Source organism: Epinephelus moara, chromosome 19, assembly GCF_006386435.1.
Source record: "Epinephelus moara isolate mb chromosome 19, YSFRI_EMoa_1.0, whole genome shotgun sequence".
Classification (NCBI taxonomy): Eukaryota; Metazoa; Chordata; class Actinopteri; order Perciformes; family Serranidae; genus Epinephelus; species Epinephelus moara.
Window position 1 is genome coordinate 18,248,496 of NC_065524.1, and position 20,670 is coordinate 18,269,165.

Consider the following 20,670-nt stretch of genomic DNA (forward strand, 5'->3'; position numbering starts at 1 on the left):
GTGTCTTTGTATATTACCAGACTGTTTGGAGCCAGAGAAACTCCATTGTTTGGATGACTGAAGCCGTGGTGTGGACCGCGACGCCTAGAACGGTCACAGGGGCCAGTCACCTCTTGTCCACTGACATACCTCGATGAGTCCACTGAATTCAGTTCAGCCGACCCCATCTGACACACGACACTCCATTAGTGTTGCTATGACCTGGCACACATTGAAACAACATTTGAAAATGTTGGCGAGGTATTACACACAGGCCAAGGGGATGGTGAATTCTGACACTGGAGCAGCAAGGACGCGTAGATTGCTTGCAGTGTCCCTGATGTGTGGTTCGGCTCCGTCTCCGGAGAAAGTCGTGAGGTTGTAGATGTGTGAATGAGGGCCATGCCCTGGCCAACTATAGCAAGCCCATCTAATGCTCAGAGGATGTGTTGACCTACATTACCCCTTGTTGAACATCAGCTTTTTACACATATAGACAGCTCATAGACACAAACATACACACGCACAGTGACTAAAAAAGCTGGAGAACAATGTGCGATCAAAGTGGCCCTCTCAAAGTCTTGCCCCTTGTATCTGTCCCTGTAATTAATTGGCCAATTAATGTGTGTTTATTCTGGACACCCATGGATGTAGCCATACCGGGGCGCTCTGGGAAAGATGAGAGTCAGACAGATAAATCAAAGCTCTGTGCATCTGTCCTTGCATGTGCCAAACACTTCCCCCTGTAACCCTCTGCTTCCCCAACTGGGCCCAAATGTGAGACCTTTTCATAGCCAATCAGGTCAAATCTTTGTTTCATCCTCCGTCCCAATGCACTTGACATTGACAAGATTAATTGCCTTGTGCACTGGGCAAACGTGCCACCTCCTGGTGTAATACAGGTGTCAAAAGCGTGGCTCTCTGGATTTCCTCAACATGAATTTGGACAGAGAGAGAGAAGAATAACCTCTTCCATTTCGTTCCACAAAGGGTTAACAAACACCCCCCCACCCCCCACCCCCCACCCCCCCGCTTGTAAAATCACACAGGGTGTAAATCTTGCCATAAAATCTCAGCTGTGAGCCCTGCTGACCTGTAAATTCTTCTCTCCGTGTTACTCTGCCATTGAGCTTCGACGGGTCGGGCCAGAACTGTAACTACATATCTACATCACGCTACTGTATTTAAACACTGCTTTAAAATCACAGCCCATCAATATGATCACCAACTGTGCTTCAGTGCTTAAATATACCATTGCAGTGCTATGTGTGCGTATGAGTTTAACACTGAATTTTGCAGACATAAATGTGTGTACATATGGGATATACTGTATTTCTATCTCCTTTAATTTGCCTTCTAAAATGTACCATAAAACGACTAAAGATAGGCCAAGGTGACACATGCCTGCGCGAAAAGTACAAAACATTTACGCCATGATTTCTAATGTCTTTATCTTCAATGAAAAATATGTGAATCTATATATTAAAATATGAAAGTATATGAAACAGCTCAGTGGCATATCTGCTTAAACCTGACTGAAAGCAGTTGGGAAAAATGAATGTACAATATCATTATAGCTGTATACCGAGCTGGACAACAAAAAGCATGGCTCTAGTCAAATTGCTGCTGCAATTTCGTGCATTTACTGTATCACCCAAATCAGCGGCAGCCTCCCATGGAGAACTTCTGGCAGGAAGGCTGGTATTCTCACCAGGGACTCGTTACTTAATAATCTCGCCCTGCAGGTGCTCTGGTAGAGGTCAACAGTCTGTTACAGTTGCATCGCTGTTCATGTCTGCCTCCACCTATGGAGCCGGAAACCACTGCCAAATGTTCCAGTCCCCACACACCGAACCATAACTCCTTCCCTATCACTGTCACTGCCTGCTTTGGTCTCTGCAGACACACAGACCAATCCAAATGAACCTGAGCCAAGTCCATCAGAATATAATATGAATATTATATATACTGTGGTGGCTCAATTATCTCAAAACAACATTTGCTCGGCCCAGTAGAGGAGAGGCATCTAAATTCCAGTTACAGCGTGCATTTGGGTTTTCAGAGAACGGCATACTTCTTCAAACCAAATTGGGTTAAATGACAAAAGCTATTTACTGTGCAGCGAGGGTGCATGGATTTAGTTTTAAAGTAGATGAATGTTATTGTATCTAATCTGACACTAATGTTTTGACCGGCATTATGCCACCTTCTATAGAGAGTTCCAGGATATTGGTCCTCTGTTAAAAGGTCTCCTCCCTCCATGGCGATATTGTTCACACACATGTACAGCATGGTCAGGCCCAGCTCACACATATGTGCCTTGTGCTGAGAGAAAATGAACAACAGTTTGGTAGAAGAGAAAATAACATATACAAGTTAAATATCATATAGTTGGTCTCTAGTGTGGAAGATAACCATAGATGGTTTGTGGACTCCTGCTTTGTAGCCTCAAGTTTTGACCACCTTGGATTTTTTGAGCCACAAATAATGAGATGTGACCATATTTGAGCGAGAAGGTGACGCTAACACTATTGCTAGCTGCTTGCTTGGTTAGAACAGTGTGTGTTTACGATTAACCCTGGTGTCGCGTGTTCTGCCTGGGTGCTGCCCATTAGAGGTGTTTCGGGCATGCCCAACTGGTAGGAGGCCCTGGGGCAGACCCAGATCATGCTGGAGGGACTACATCTCTCACGTGGCCTGGGAACACCTCGGGGTCCCCCAGGAGGAGCTGGAAAGCTGCTGGGGAGAGGGACATCTGGAATACTTTGCTCAACCTGCTGCCATTGTGACCCGACTTTGGATGAGCAGTGGAAAATGAATGGATGGATGGATAAATCATAAAATAAATAGCTTTCTCAATCCACTAGATACATTTAGCTGCAAACAAAAATGACTGAAGCAAAATGAACGGATTGAAAACTTTATCCTGCTAGATAAAACAGATGCTGACAAAGTTGTCATTTGGGGAAAAAAACTGCAGTTAAAAGGGTATTAAATTGTAATATATGTTATTGCAACACTTAGCATATCACAAGATGTTTAAAGCGTTTAAATAGTATTAAATTACTTAAGTATTTTGATAATATCTTATTGTAGGGCCTCTACTGATTCCCAACCCCAGTGGTAATGCTAATGCTAATTCCACTAGCAAGAAACAGTCATAAAAATGTTTTAACAAAATGGAGCCTACTTACTGAAAAAACTAGACATACTCCTTAGAGGGTCTTTTAGTACAACTAAAAGCATAACAAGGCGTTTTTTAGGCAGCCAAAATGTTACAGTTAACTTTTATAAACTGAAAACACAGTGAAAAAGTGGCAATTGCGGCTGCGCCTATACGCCTATTCTGTATTTAGGACTACATTAGCTAACCAACATTCACTACATTTACATGCACACCATACTCCGATTAAGGTCAGTACTCTGGATAAGGTGTTTATATGCGCTGCAGACACTGGAATAATCCGTTTACATGTTAATTGACATATTCCCGTGTTTCGGCGTATTCCATTAAAGACCCCGGGCTACTGGCCTACCAGAAACGCTCTTATTTAATGCAACACTCAACCTGCGGGGGGCAGCGATACGCTTATAGGCGTCTGGTCTGGAAGAAGAAGAAGAAGAAGTTGTTACAATGAACAGAAGCTGTAATGTTTGTTTCCGACATACCCCTGTTGTCCTACTTGCGCTTTTGCACCACAACTTAACTACAACACTCCTGCTGATCCATTTTGTCCTAAACAAGGGAAGACGAGAGCGAGAAGAAAAGGCGAACGAGCGTATGGACCTATCCTTCCAGCTTAAGCCGTTCACGCCAGCCAGAGCCCCCCGGAGTCTGTGGATGAAAGTACGCCATAATCATAACAACACTGACAACCCAGGATTTCTTGCGAATCAAGCATGCGCAGACGTTACTGAATATTCCGGTATGGGGCATTTTCCGATTAAGGTGTAAACATGTCACAATATTCTGGTTAAAACAGGCATATGCCAGGGGTCTTATTCGGAATATTCTCCAAGTGGAATATGTTATGGTTATGCAGGTTATGCACGTGTTTACATGGCTCGTGCACAACCGGAATATTGAGGATATTCCGAATAATACAGGAATATGGTGTGCATGTAAACGTAGTCATTGTCTTCATGACACCGACTAGTCAATGGATCACACCTACCAGTCATTCAAAGCTGCCACACCCTTAATTATGCATAAGTTGAAGCCTTAATAAAATTAGAACAGGTGAGTTATATAAAATGTGTCCTCCTGTACAGTTGTCATGGATGTTTAAATTAGCTATAGATACCAAAAACAATTTCTGTACCAGGCTGTAAACATGTTTAATTTTGCTGTAAAGCTGGGCTTTTTAACATGGGCGTCTATGGGGATTGACTTGCTTTTGGGGACAGCCTCAAATGGTCATTAGAGAAACTGCAGATTGCGTTGGCCTCATCTTTTAGCCCTGGAGGTTGCCGCTTGGAGAGAACATTCGACCAATAGATTAAACATCCAGTGGACAAATGACCTTTGAGACATGTCCGAGCATAAGGGTGTAGGAGCCTAATATATGGAGAAAAATAGGCCTGTCCCTTTGGTCAGGACGTATAGACAGCTGTCTCAGTCATTCAGCGCAGGGCACGAACAGAAAATGTAAACACCACTATCACTTCCAGAAGACAGCAATTACCTCCCTCTTCCGTGGAAATGTGGACCAGTCCAGTTGCCAAGCAAAGACAAGACAGACGATCTTTCCCTCTGTTTTGACAGATTATATCCATGGCACTTTAAAGTGCCCGGGCAGCTGTTGTTGATGTTCGTTACATTGTTTCGAAAAATTTTGACAGAACCGAGAGTGTGCCTGCACTACAATTACTGATGTGCATTGATCTGGGACTGGGCTATCACATGATCTGAAGTGATGACAGCTGACAAATGTGATGTGACAGCGGTTGAAGTTTTGAGATACAGACTCGTATTATTTTACAAATAGCCATCTCTGCCATATAACTGGAGGAGAGTCTCTTTTACTAAGAAACTGTCTTCAACAAGTGAACATCATGTTTACACCCAAGTTGCTCTCTGGTTTCATTCGACTTCCGGGCGTAAAGATTCCATGACTTCACTGATATGTGCTTGTGGGGAAATAAAAAGCACACGAACATACGGCTCCACACTGCTGCTGCATGTCCACAGTCAAATGCTTTAAAGCCACTTTTAGAGGAACCTTATGCGCCTGCATCTGTTACATCAGCTATCAACATTTCTCTGTGATAAATATTAACATCAAAAATATCTGTACAGTCTAATGCCTATGATTCAAACATGAACAACGACTTGGAAATAAATAATTGGTGATCTACTGGGCAATGTAATTAGTGACCACAGGGAGCTGATTCAGCATAGGATGAATAACCTGTTAGAAAAATCAAAGTGCTGCCATATAGTCGCGCTCCACTCTGTAATGTTTCTTCAATAGCCATCAATAGCCTTGATGGATTCTTTCTCTGTGGTACTGGTGTGGAGCATCATATTATTTAGTGAGAAAATGATTTCTCCCAGATTAAAAGTCTCTGTTTTAATGGCTTTTCCCTCCGCGAGGTCATCTCGTGTGGCCTAGCTGGTAACGGCCTCCGAGCCTTTTCACTTTTATCGTGACTTTTGTCCCCTCTTATCTCCTTGACATATGAGGCAGCCATCTCATGTGGCACAGTGTCATCCACCCACATCCCCAGCTGACATATGCAGACGAATATTTCTATGAGACACAGGAGCCATTTACCAGGAGAGAGATACTAGAGACAATCAGAAGGCAGTGAGTTGAGAATGTCACCTCTTACCTGATGGTAAAGTCTTTGTAGCATCAAAGATTACAGAAATCTCCTCACCTCATGCACAATAAAAGGACACCTGCTTGTTTATTAGCAAGCTGCAACTCATCGGCTATCAACCCACATTATTTGCCAACTGTGCCAACTAGTTCACTCTCTAAGCAAAAATAACTAAATAAATAACCAACCAACTAGATTTAAATAAATAAGTGAATAAATCAGTAAGAGGATCTACACTGCATAATTCATTTGAAGAGAACACATCCGTAGACAGTTGCACTGTTCTGCTTCCTCTAGGGCTTGCTGGAGTTTCATCATCTCTGCACTAGCACAGCTACAGTATGTCTAATAAGAACAAACACTGTGCAGCACATCTGTCAGACGTGTGCATTTTCCAAAGCAGGACACGAGGAATCCTTGACACAGTAGAGGCCCTCGGCTGATTAAAGGGGATTTCAAATGCTTTGCATTCACAAATTTGCATTCTGCAAATTGCATCAAAGAAAATAGTGCATCGTTTATCAACAGAAAAAAATAGGTATGTATAAAGAGAGAATCTATTTATAAGGCTTATGCAACGGTCCCAAAACATTTAATTAGAATAAATGCCTGTCCAATGCCTGTATGACAACATCACATAGCTTCCATAGCAAACCAGGGGAATCAACATGGCATTTGTCAGTGACTTATATTTAGTAAGGACTTATTTTTTCTATACAGGTAAATTTATACAGCTAATAAGGCTTAATGTGGTGTTAGGCATGGATTAAAACTCCAAGACCCACCTTGTAATGGGGGGATTTCGTAAGGTGATTATTTATTAATCCACGGGAACCTACTGCCTTGCCCAGGGATGAACCCATGTCTGCACTGAACCCACTCACAACACTGTGCCAACTACCGGAGCAGAGTATGCTGGGAAGACTTGGCACGACATGAATAAACCAAGCTTGCCATAGCGTTCCTGTGTATTTTGGATGCTGTGCGTTGACCAAGCGTAGGTTTTCAGTCCTATTTTGAGCATGCAAAATTACGTCATTTGGTACTTTTGCAATGCTTTCTGCCACCAAATCCCACATCACTTTTGTATGCACACAAGACTTTATTATACAGTCCCTCGTATTTATATATTAATGGGTGTCAGGCAGGCACTCCTCTGCACTGCATGCTGTATGAGCAAACCTAATACACTGAAAACTCTAAAATTCCGTGCACGTCCTCCGCCTCCTCGACCTGTGTAGGACAGGGTCGGCCTACAATGACAACACGCAGCTTAGCACATCATCACAGCACCTGATTAATATTTTAGCATGCCACAGTTAGCGAGGGGGACATATCCTTTTTTACTGGTGCGGCTCCATCCTCTTTTTTGATCTGCTGTAATGTGCCACTGAATCCCAAAGTCCTACTCTTTACCTGCCATTCTGTGTCAATGCCATCCATAATAGATAAAACCAAGCCATTCACATTACTATTAATGGCAATGTGTAATGTGGGGGAAATACATTCCCATAAATTCCTAGACATGGTTGGACTGGCCCTTACCTCCACCCTGACAAACTGAAATAGTCATCCATCAAGGTAATAAGATAAAATCAAGATTCTGTGAATGTTAGACATGGGGTCACACAGGGGGCTGGGTGGCTGCCCTTGATATCCGCTCTTGCATATGTTGCTTTAAGCTTTAGAGGAGGATCAGTGCAAATGGCATCATTCCTCTTCTCCCCAGTACAATGTCCTCCACATCTCCTTGAAGTAAATCTAAATGGCTTAGAGTGGTTGTATTTTCCTCAACAATAAATTGAAGTAGACAGTGTGAGAGATGGTCTGGCTTGAATCTAAGGCCTTGTGAAAGCTTTCCACTCCCAGCTATTCTATGAAGGTTGTGGAGTGGTCAGTCTGTGTCAAGATATTCTGCATCATGTGTGCATCAGCTATGGCTCTTAGTGAAACCAATAAGTTGCAAGGGTGGACAAGAGTTGCTAATTGGGTGAGAGTCTCCTGCTGTATCAGCTGGCCACTAGCGAGCCCCTGATAATGATACATGTCCACCTTCCTAAAATAGGCTGTCAAACTGCAGAAACACACATTGGTCAACAACTTGGAGGCCACATGTGACTCCTAGAGCTAAGAATAAGCAGAAACCTTAGCACATTAACAGTCACCATAAAGTCAGCCAGTCATCAAAGACAGGGTATTAATAGATCAGAACTGTGTCTTCAGCAACAACAACAGCAGAAAGTCTGAAATGGCCAGTTTAAAGCCCTGTGGCTGTTTTACCTACAGAATCTTCAAAGAAACAACCAGTGCAAAAAATATTACGGGTATATAGGAAACCAAGAAGCCACAACATCAAACGCAGAGTGGCTTTCTATTTCTCAAAACCAATTATGATTGAATGATTCATCATAAAAGTGTGTTGCAGAAGAAAAGTGCACAGCATAATTGATGCCTCTGACACTCGGTCCCTTTGACGCTCCGTACCTACTTAAGTCAGGTTAGGTACAATATAACACCAAACTAATGAAGCAGAGAGACAACAGCATCGAAAAAACATCTGCACCAGCTTGTGAGCTCACTTTTGTTAACCGCGAAAACTTTCCCTGAAAATATATTCTGTTACCTCATGCATTGTGGGAAATGATCCATTGAGAAATAATACAACCGATGACAGGTCGTAAATTGTTAATGGTATTGGAACAAGTTTGGAGTTTGAATGCATTCACACACACACAGAAGGGTGGAATTCTTGAGATAGTTGTGTCCAGATGTCTCGGGTATTGTGCATCATCTCAACTCTTGCTTAATCTGAAAAGAATATTTGCCTGACCTACTTACAGTATGGGTGCTCCGCAGCTCAACCTGCTATGTATTTTACATTTTGCTCCAGCAGAGACAAATATTTTCTTCCTGTTTTATGACCATTCTCTGTAAGACAAACTGGAAGAGTCAGTCGTCTGACGGGAAATATTTTTGATTGCGGTGACACAGGCGAAGGTATTCACACCGAGTCTATTAAGCTGGACACAAAAGGACACTCTCTCCACCTGTCCTTGAACACTGCCTGTCAGCTTTGAAGTCAAGGAACAATAACATTCTTGCTGTTGGGTAGTCATGAGCCCAACATGTTACACTGATTACCCAATACTAATGTAGGGCTGCACAATATATTGTCTTTTATCGTCATCCCAATGTCAACTTGCACAATAAACACACCCTGAAAGACTGCGATATTGCACTCTGGGAGTTTTTAGGTTAGCTGAAAAAAGAGTATCAGTGAAAAACTGAAATTAAAAAAGAAACTATCATTCTTTTTTAATGGCACCTTTTGTGTTCAGTTCAATGTCCAAATTGTTCATTAAATGAATACTGGTATAAATTTTCTCTCATTTTTTAAATTCAACAAGCAATTTGTTATATTTAAGCGGTGTATACTGAAAGCAGCAAAAAGGCAGAGTGGAGTACACTTTAATATCTGCTTATTTATAGCAAATAATTGTGTTAACATGCTATTGAACAAAAGGTATCGTTCTGTGCGTGATTTAAAAAAAAAAGCCAAGTATATAACATAGGGTTTCAGGAGATAAAAAGCCTCTCAGACACTGAGGGTGTGTCAGCTGAAGGCACTAAGCCAAAGAACGAGCTGATGCGAAACAACAGATTCTCATTCAGCAGCTAATGTTAGCACAAAGCACTCACAGCAGTGGGCAGCAACTCCCAGCCCAGGTAGCCAAATCTGGCTAAAAGACTTAAAGGTACATTAGGTATGACTATTTTGCTTGAGTTCTTATGAGTGTGCCTTTTTTTGTTTTGTTTTTGAAGATTATTTTTTGGGCAGCTTTTGCCTTTACTGATCGGACAGCTAAGATAGACAGGAAAGGTGGGAGAAAGAGGGGATGACATGCAGCAAAAGGGCCACAGGTCGGAATCTCGGCCTATATGGGACACACACACTACTCTATGATTGTGCCATGTAACAGAGTTGTTTATTCATGTAATAACTAGACTGAGAGAGCTAAGAGATCTTGCGGAATATAGTGAACTCGCCACTAACACACAGGTGGAGAACATGACAACACTGATGCTATGTGCTATAATGTTTCCATATGTTGAGGGAGGTGTTATGTTAAGGATGGCTCCAGTGTGTCACCGAGCCATGATTTCAGGCCCACCCAAACAATCCTGCACAACACAGCGGTCTAACTCCACATTTCAGCTCTTTATAGTTCCCAGTCTTTGCACATTTTCACAAGTATTTTCGAACATGTATAATTTGTTAAGAAAGAAATCTCTTATTTCACTTTAACCAGACTTTGAATTACTTTTCAAATATAACAAAGAACATGAGTTTTGAAAAGAAGCCCTCTTGAATTACCAATACTGTACTAAAGGCATTCTTTTGATTCACATTACAAATCCTGACACTTGTGTTTGAAACCACAGTTATTGCAATCAGAGGTGACAAATAAATAAATGTGGTGTAATGTGTCAGTCGAATCCGTTGTGGACATTGTGTCTATCTCAAATCAAGCCGGCTTTATTAGGAAACTAAATACTGTCCTCTACAGTTACCCGGTGGGACTTAACCATGTGTGCTGCCAGTCATACTATGAGTGTAAGCGACCCCTTGACCATGAAGGCTAGTCATTAATTGTCATCAAACAAGCCCACACCTCCTCTTCACTCTTTGCAGGCCCAGCAAAATACCACAGATCATCTTCGCCTCCCCTAAAACAACAACTCAGCTGCTGCTCGGCCTCTCCCTAGGCCAGGTGTTCTCAGTTAACCACTAGCTGGGCCACACAACTGGTGGATTGTTTCTGTTTACTCACCCTTTTGCCCTCTTTGCCTGGTTCCCCTGGCTGACCTGGCACCCCAGCCGATCCCTGCGGAAAAGCATATGTATCATATTGAGCTGGTTGCTACTTTGGTGTGGCACTGCAGGAAGAGATTATGGCTTGCTTCTTGTAAAAAACAATACAGACAGATGTTTGTGCCACATGCTCTCAGCAGACCAGTGGATAACTAGTGGGCTTATTTGCAGTGATAGGAAACGCAGCATTAGCTTTGTTAAAATTGCATGAATAGGTAGAAGGCAGTAAGTGCAGCTGCAGTTTCCCTCCTTGCTCAGTTTCTAGGTGACTTCTCCAGGATCCCCTTAATAGGCAATTTTCAGCCTCGGTTGATCAGAGCTTCATTCCATTATTCTGCACAGTATCTTGATAAGGAACAATTAGCAAGTTAATCAAGGTACGTACTGAGCGGTGATTTTGTTTTGAAGTTCTTGTGCAAAGATATACTTATGGTGCTTCGATAATTGCTTGTTGAACCTAATAGTTGTACTTGATTGCTTGGGTACATGTGATGTGCACTTTGCCTAATGTGAAAAACAGATGACTATGAGATTCTGTGCTTAAAATAGTTTATTCACTCGTTACCTTTTCTCCTTTGTCACCTGGAAGGCCCTGAGAGTGGGAAATAAAGTTTTGTTTACAAGAAAACAAAAGCACAAATGAATTAATATAGAATGTTAATATATTGTCAGTGTAAACAACATTAACTCAAAGTACCTGATCTCCTTTGAGACATTCTTTAACAGCCTGGAAATAAAAAACAAAACAAAAAAACAAAACAATTAGCAACATGTCAGTCAGCGTGAAAACACCACTCATGATTCATATAACAATACATGTTTGCCAGTTATAGGCAAGCGACACAGTTGGTCAGGAGGTAATTATCTTTGGCTGCGATGACCCGAAGAGAAGTTGGGGCATGGCTATTACAACTCCCCAGACACCCTGCTGGCCACTGTCAGGAAAGGGCAGACAGAGTCGTCTATCCACTGGGCCACAGAATGGACACAAGGCCACATACAACATCTCGGCTTTCAAATACAAGCCGAATAATTGGTGTCCTCTTTCAATTGGCATCCAAAAGTCAAACGTTGTTGACTTTTCTTGGAAACAGCTGCAGAAATGTGACAGTCGTTACATATGTCTTTCACGGTAGTCAGAGGCCTCGTGCAAAGAACAAACAACAGAGGAAAAAAATCTATATTTTAACAAGGAGGAAGACAGCCAAGAGATATTTACAGCTGTATCTATAAAAAAAAAGAGTGACAGCCCTGACCTGTGACACCCTAAATAAAACATGCCTCAGTCCGTGCAGTGCTTTTGATAATAAATCAGTTATCCATGTACAATGGTACATCTTTTGTTGGGTTGTGAGCACAAGTTTTGACCTTGGGTAACAAGCAATACAATGCAGATCCACTCAGCAGCACGTCTACACTACTTTAATAACTTACACCCAACATTTTCTGCTCGCACTCACCAACCAATTTACTGGTATGTTGTGAGAAAGTTTGCTAAAACCATGTTCGCTTGTCAGGGAAAGATTGTTATTCCGCTTGTCCTTATAAATGTAAAATTAGCATCGGAGAAAAGCTAATGGATGGTGGCAGTGTTGTGTGGGTATCCTAAGCACTTTGGTGACATAAAAGGGGCAAGCCAGAAGCAGTGGGACATAGTTTTTATGTCACTCCAGTGCTGATTAAAAGTGGCAGCCTGATCCCCTCATGATGTGCACATAATTAGCTAACCACCCGCAGTATACCTTTAATCTTCAGCAGTCGTCAACTCCCTGGCTACAATGCATTGTGTGTTTGCATCTGTGGCCCACGCATTCACTATATGTGTTGATAGGTGACTATGCAAGCATCTACTTGTACATATATCTGCTGCCGGCTGACATATGTACCTTCAATTTGTGTGTGCAGTGGAATGAGCAATATTTCTGGGTTATGTTCTCCGTTCTCTCGATTTTCCAAGACCACAGAGAAGGCACTACTACAGCCAGTCCAATTATAAAGACCGAAATACATAAAGCGTGGTGTAGTTCTTCCAGGATGTCTGTAAATGCGAGTCTGCCGGGACAGCCACCCAATAAGTGCATGTCTCACCCATGTAGGATACAGCCAGCGACTACCTGTCAACCTCCACCCCCACCCCAAGGCTGGGAGCTCTATTCTTCTCTGCCTGGCTGCTCATCCCTATCCTTTTTGGCCCATGTGAGGATGCCCACTGAGCCCTGTCTATCTGCTCCTTGTTTGACCCGTTCCCAGGCGATGGTAATGTGACACAGAGACTGCTCACCTGAGTGCCTCACTTTCCATCTCTGTGGGCCAGATGTTTTACAGTAACACTGCGCGTGTAGCGCCTGGTCAGCCAAAAGGCTGTGATATTTACAAAGCTCAGTCCAGCCATTTCATGTCACACCCACATGAGTATGTTTCAACATTTCTACTTCCTCTGAATGTCCTCACCATAGAAAGAGAATGAATAGAAAGGACATGGAACTGTAGGCAGTGGTAATTTAGTAGCACAAAATAAAAAGGTGATTGTTGTAAGTTGTTATGGCGACAATACACGTCACTGAGGCCTTCAAGTGTATTACACTGACTAGTTTGAGCTCTCTGTTTGACCCATTCTTCCACCTATTTTCCTTACTAATAAAGAAATACAACCATACACTAATCCAAGTGTCTTTCAATGCACTAAAGCCCCGTTTCCACGAGCACTACAGTACAGTACGGTACAATTCAGTTCAGTGCGCAGTTTTTCTAATCCCACTTTAAAAAGTTGCGGATGGTACCAAAGGAACCGTTCCTAACCATCCCTGTTTTTGATACTCCTTCTGTTGAGGTACCTAGCACACAGATCTGGTACTAAAAGGTGGAGCTGTGAACACTGCAGTCCATTGATTGGTCAGTAGCGGATGATCACTCTTGCTCAGGGCTGAGTTGTGGCTGGTTTTGAGGCTCATGTAACCACTGTTCATACAGTGGAGAGTTTTATTACTGTAACTGGAAAATGAAGAGATGTCTTGCTGCCTCTGGCAGCAGCTGTAGTCTGAGAAAAAAATTAACTTAATTCACAGGGCCAACTGCCAGCAACTTTTAAGGTGGACCGTTAACTTGTTATGTTACTCAATGCATGAGTTGACAATGTGAATATATCAATGCAGCTTAAATTTCAATAAGACAACTTTGACCATTACATTAATTTTAATTGTCTCTTTTGGTTGACATACACTTTTAGTAATGAGTGAATCTTCTAGCATTTAAATCTATATATATTAAATTCGACCAGATCCTCACTCGGAGAAAAAAAAAGCCCTGCAGAATGTCGTTCCTGTGGGCTTAGGCAACATTAAACCCCTGAGCTTGCCTGAGAAGGACTACATTTTTAAATATCCCATGGAGAGAGACTCTCACTCCAGCCTGTTCTATTTTGTTCTGAAAATGTCAGTGTGCAACTTCGTTCTGTGGACGATAAACAAGTTGCACAGTGACAAAAGAGGAAATACAGTAAGTGACAACAACCCCGTCCACATTTAAGGGTACTGTTTGCGATGGAAACGCTAAGCAGACCAAGGGTCTAAGTAGCATGTCTGAGGGGTTACTTTTGGTTCCAAAGGCACCATACCGCAAGCGTTTGGTGGACACTGGGCTTAAGACTAATAGCTTAATTGCCTTGGTAACTCACTCAATGCACACTTCATTCAAACCTGACAGAAAGAAAAATAAAACTCAAAGTCATCAAGTACACTGCTCCAGCACTCACCAACTCTGCTCTGGTCAAAAAAAAGCCCTCAATTCACTATCTTAACATGAGTTGATCTACAGCTATCCACTGAGCAGCGGCTCTCACTTGTTTTTCAGGGGCAGCTACAGTAACGTTAGGTCATATTTTAACAAACACGCAATAAATGGCAACATTAAACTGGGAAATTAAAGTTACATTCATATTACGTTAATAACATTACTGCAAAACCTCACCTCAGTAAGTTTCCAACATGACCCAAGTTGCAAACTCACTATACAGAAGTTTATACGGAAGTAAGCCCACTACGACAGCTGCGATCACAACAATACATATAAAAATGGTTGCCGCTCTGACCATCCTGCTAGGCTAATTTGAATGGGAATGTCCATTCTACTCTCATCTATATCTATGGTTCTTACATACACAGATATACAGATAGTATAATGAGATGTAAATGTAACAGTGTGAACTTACAGGCAGCCCTGGAGCTCCAGGCACACCCACATCACCCTGTAAAGGAGGATAATAATTAGCGGATACTCTCCAAACTTCACTCAGTAACATCTTTAACATTCTGTGTGCGATGGAAATGTCTGAGGCAAAACCCATACAATATATTTTTGACTTTTAAATATCTAGCCTAAAGGCCAGCCATCATGTTTGTGATAAAAACTGAAGGTCAGGTTTTTACTCTGCATAGCAGTAATATCTCAATATATGCACTGTGTGCTATAGAAGGCCATTAAGTGGTATTTACAGTATGTCTTGAAATGAAGCCTGTCTGATGACTTTCAAACTGTCAGACAACTGGCAGGTGGGCTGGTGCTATTAAATGTGACAGGCCTTAAAATAAACACAGCCGTACTATATCATGTAAAAGCCTCGCAGTATTAACAATGGACAGGTATGATAACATTGTTTGGTGGCTGTGACATACAGGCAGTCACGAAAAGTCATATAAGGGAAGAAGTAGATGTCTTTAGACGCCAGCATCACCCAGTGTAAGCAATGATCTCACATGCTTTTTACAGCCTCGCTTGTTTTTTTGTCTTTTCAGATAAAAGTCATGTATCACTGTCCAATATTTCTGCACTTCTCTCCCCTTTTTCACGACAATCCCAGCAGTAGTTTATAAAGCACTGGGTTGAGGATCAGTGGACTTTACATCTGGCAATACCCGTTTATCAGATGAGGATGAAAGAGAGGGAGAAAAAAAAGGTGTTTGTAGTTCATATCCATTTTGTTGTCTAAATGAATGTCACAGCTAAAATATGCCTGCTATGGGATATGCAAGGGACTCATTACTTTATGCTTCCAAATCTGCCTCCCTCTGTCAGTTTCAATACAAACAAACGTTCTCTCCACCCCCAACCCCCACCCTCCCATCCGGAAAATAGGATAAAATACGCTGTGATTCTCTGTTGTCTTCACAGAAACACACAGACCTCATTATAACTTCAAGGCTGGCAGACAGAGCATTGCACCTACAATTATGTGGTGAGTTCTTCCAAAAGACAACAACAGCGAGAGAGGGGAGGGAAAAAAAGCCCCAATAAGGGAGGAAAAATAAAAGAGTGGGAGATATGGCAACTAATTACAGGAAAAACATTTCATCTCATACATGGAAAATAATCCCACTGTGGGATGAAAAGAAAAGAAAACTTTAAAAAGACCAATATTTTCTGCATTGCAACAAGAGTTTATCTCATTCATGTCAGTGATGTCAGTGAACAGACTATAAAGGGGCTGCAGATAAGAACAAGGTTTTGCATCAAGCCCATCTGCTGCACTTCCAGCCTGTCTTGAATCCCTTACGAAACCAGCCGTAGCCTACTGAACAGGACATACCTGTGTCACTGTTGGATTTCTAATATTTGGGATCAAATGTCAAACATATTCTGAATCAAGAGCCCCTGTGAGTATGCAATGGTGTGCAATCCACATTTTGCTGTAGGCTTTAGGCCCATAAAAAGCTGTTTAGAGAGGGCGAGATAAAGGGATTTTGTTGGGTATGTCCATTACAAACAGCTTTCCCTATGAATATACAAATACTCTGCAAACATAGTGAAGGGAACATTCTCTCTCAGCCGGGATAAAAGCTACTCTATATGACCATCAATAAGGTCTTGCTAAGTTATGATAGCAATAACAGTATTCTTTAGCTGGCCATGTTTTGGAGTAGCAATCATAGCAGCACTTCAAACAGATGGGCAAACCCGTTATTGAGACTGGGATTACAGCTCATGAAAGTCAAGCAGATTCCCTGAAGTATGTATTTACATTTAAAGAAGAAAAACAATTAAGGTGTAATTTTGTCAGGGGCCGGTCTGTATGGCACTCACTTTGTTTCCTTTGGGACCAACTGGACCAACTGGCCCTAGGTCACCTTTCAGACCCTGGGGACAAAAAATATACAATATATTGAAGTATATTTGTTTTTAGTGAGAGATTAAAAGATGGTTAAAAAAAAAAGGCTGGTTAAAAAAAAAAAAAGCCTGACATGTGTTACTGTATGTCAGTATGTTGACACTCAGTAGACAAGTATCTCATGCAGGTGTGAGATTCTCATGCCTGTCACAGCCGGTCAATGAGAAATGAGCATGTCAATCATTAGACGCTGCTGAGAGATTCACAATCAGCTGGTTACACGGTGTCTGCCCTCAACCTTCGTCTCTGTTTTCCCCGCGTAGCACTAAGGTTTAGCAAGGACTGTGATTGTCATTGCTTTTACACCTTGAAGCAGACGACCTGGAGGTGGAATTAAACTACGCAAGCTCGGGGCAAAGTCAAGCCTCTCTGCTGGTGAAATGCGAAAGAGGGTGGGACAGCTGAGATAAAGAGTGATAGCTGATGAATGAGGCTTGACACATATTGACAGGCTAAATTTGCAGCGAGCCTTGTTAGGTGTGACACATTTGGGCCAGTAGCAGCAACTCTTTGAAATGGGTTAAGAGAGGGGGGGGAGCAGAGGAAAGATGGGGAGTGTGAGCGGTCTGTAAAATGATTCAGAAATACAATAATTTGTCATGGTTAAATTTAGAGTTGGAAAGGCTATTAATAGTGAATTATATATCTGCAGAAGATGATTACCTACCTTTATCACATTAAGTCTGGCTCCACCAGAGACGTGACAAATTCATTGCCTATTCCCTGCAAGCCTCGTATTAAACACTACCATTCAGAAAACAGAAGCATAATACTGGTGTAAAATAATTGCCCCTGTGGTATCAACAGCTAAAACAGCTTGCCTATAAGTTGCACTTAGGATGACACGACTGTGACACGATTTTATCAGATTGTATCACTTTATGCGGGCCCTCAGCCTACGCACACTGTCAATAAGAGGGCAGCTGTCTCATAGCAGTACATGAGAGCCCAATTCTTTATTTAAATCGACAGCCTAACCACTTTACTGGGGCAATCTGACACAAGGGGATCCAGCAGCGAATTCCCCTCTGAGTTATTACCAGAGCTGTGGCAGAAGAGTGCGAAGCTCATCTGATAACAAGGACGTAAACAACTTCAGGTTCCGTCGATTACAGGAGTGCGTTTGATTAATCTCATAAGAATTTTGCCATCATTTTTGTAACAAGGAGATCTTGTCTCATTGTTGTGGTGAAAAGCGCCTTGTAATATAAACATGTTTTCTTGTTATCGTGATCCTTAACAATCATTATGTGGTTTCCTCTTGTTATTTCCAGAGAGGGACCACGAGGCTGGCGTTCATTCCCATTCACATTGTTTGTGTTTGTGAGTTAAGAGCAATTTTAAACACATTTCTTGAAGCACACAACTACATATTACTCACTTCAGCTATGTGGAATGAAATACTTCAGCATCATGACCTGAAGTGGAGCTTGACTCAGTCCAGAGACAGGGAATTTTATGATTTTAATATATACGCATGTCCTGAGCATAAGTCAAATGCAAAAAACACAGGGAATTAAAAAAAATATACGCTTAAAGGAGCAGTGTGCATAGGATTTATTGGTATCGGGTAAGGACTGCAGATTGCAACCAGCTGAAACTTCTCCATGTGCCAAGTTCGAAATCCAGGAAAGCCCTGGGGACCTCATTGGTCAGGAGGTTTTTGTTGGGAGCCAAACTATCCCTAGAGGTATCTTCCTCTATAAATCAAATGGACCACATGATTTAAACTGGTAAAACACTTTCTCAACACAGAAAAACTGAAATATTTTTGGAAAGAGGTCCATGATCTGACTGTTAAGGTCTTGAGGATTCCATCTGACATCTCGCCAGTTCGGTACCTCTTTGGTACGGAACTGAACAGGACGCTACACCCCATGTCTGCAAAGATGATCAGCATAATATCATATATGGCAAAGAAGTGTATTTTGCTCAACTGCAGCCAGCAAAGACCCCCAACATTTAATTTGTTCAAACAAATACTGAACGATGCACTACAACTGGAACAATACACTTACTTGTTACCTCTACAGATTTCCTCTACTCCTATGAAGCCAGGGCAACAGCAACATTTAACAAAGGTAGCATTATAAAACTCGGCTCCATTACAACTCACAAGGTTCACCGACAAAACAAGTGTCTTACACCAAGCACGTTTTCCGAACAAATATAACATGCTAATGTTATTACCACAAGCCTATGGCATTTTACACTGTATAAATTAGCCTAGCAACGAGCGGAGATTTCCTCTACTCATATGAAGCCAGAATAAATCACACACAAGACTTAAAATGCTATTTTTGTGGAGGCTTTATTGTCTTAACAATTCATTTTTTTTTATCTGTGAAATTAAAGTTAGTAACAGCTTCCTTTCCACTGAGGGAAATGGTTTCAGCTTACAAAAATAGACAGGAGGTCTGCGTCAACGCGACATGTAGTTACATTTCTGGGGAGGTGCACGTCAGGCTACAGCGTAGGTTACAGCGTAGGCTCAGCGTCAATAGCTACGGCATCGATTCAACGCAGAAGTAGAAATTCCACCTAGGTGGGGGGAAGTCTTCCTGAGAACATAGGAACCTCTAATGGATCTATGACCATCCACCTACCCTGCTTACATGTGCTCTGACTCTTTGTAGAAATGAACCATTTCCACTGACAATTATTCTTGTTTATTTATTGATATTGTTTCTTTTTTTTCTCCCCCTTAGTTATTACTATTATGATTACATCTTGTCTTTACTGTCTGTGTACTTGTTCGGGGGTGTTTGTATAACGTTAAAAACAAATAAATAAATAAATAATTGAAAAAAAAAAAAGTGTTTCTCCTATGCTGTTCAGCTTGTGGCGGAGGGGCTGCTTACTACGGGGGCCGATGCAACATTGTGCAACATGGTGAAACATGGTGGTCTCTGTGTACGAGGACCCGCTCCCTATGTAGATATATATGTCTCATTCTAAGGTAACAAAAACAGGACTCTTATTTTTAGGCGATTATATACACTTATAAACATACTTAATGTATTATATTCAATTTCTACCAATATATCTCCCTAAATCCCAACACACTGGACCTTTAAATTAGTGGATTTTATCTTACATCTGAGCTATTACATGCAGTTTGTACATCCTAAAACATGTTTTGCCTTGGACTGTCATATTTAGGTTGACTAAATAATACTCTTCTCATGTAGGGTTACGTTATAAATCATCAGAATATATGCATATTGTATTTATGAATATGTTTTTCTGCTCCAAAATGAACCCACACTCCCCAGCATCTTCTCCTGCAGACTGCAGACACAAGACAATATGTTTACACAAGAGTTGACAGGAAACTACCATAATTCAAACTGAATAATGCAACTGGAATCAACTTCTGCAAGGTGGTGAGTTATTTTTCCCCACTGGCACATGTCCTTATCTGAAACCAAATTCAGGTCAGTCAGAAGCTCAGTCAGTCAAAAAGTCACACATACAGTGAATGACAGAACCCTGTTTTACAGTCAAGCTATAAGCTTTGCAACTGCTGTGGCTAATCTGTTCGCCACAAAAAGTTTCTGCTGGTTAACATTTTAATTACAACAGACAACAAAGCAGTTTACATGAAAGATTTGAAAATTATCAAGTTTGCCAAATGTTAACAGTGCACTCTTATGACTTACGCTGAGTGATGTTCACTTTCCCATGTGTGCGTGTGGTTAATTTAATGTGATAAAAGATGCATTGGCAATGATAAAAAAAAAGTGTTTTTATTAAAAACTTGGCTCGACTGTGCGATTATTCAGATTTTTCCAGGGCTGCAGTATTGTCAACGATAGGAGCTGAGGAAGTG

The 20,670-nt window shown here is 41.6% G+C and overlaps 1 protein-coding gene across 6 annotated transcripts in view; it reads right to left on the bottom strand.

The window, feature by feature from the left end:
- The window catches only part of LOC126406274 (collagen alpha-1(XIX) chain-like), a 144,808-nt gene that overhangs the window by 81,428 nt on the left and 42,710 nt on the right, over nt 1-20,670 (bottom strand). For 4 of the 6 annotated variants that reach the window (XM_050070428.1, XM_050070431.1, XM_050070427.1 and 1 more), the window contains exons 12-16: nt 16,754-16,807; nt 14,886-14,921; nt 11,376-11,405; nt 11,244-11,270; nt 10,638-10,691 (exon numbers count right to left, since the gene is read on the bottom strand). In XM_050070428.1, the coding sequence (XP_049926385.1) occupies nt 10,638-10,691; nt 11,244-11,270; nt 11,376-11,405; nt 14,886-14,921; nt 16,754-16,807 (201 nt within the window). The remainder of the gene's footprint in view (nt 1-10,637; nt 10,692-11,243; nt 11,271-11,375; nt 11,406-14,885; nt 14,922-16,753; nt 16,808-20,670) is intronic. The other 2 variants (XM_050070429.1, XM_050070430.1) reach the window with 2 other exon arrangements.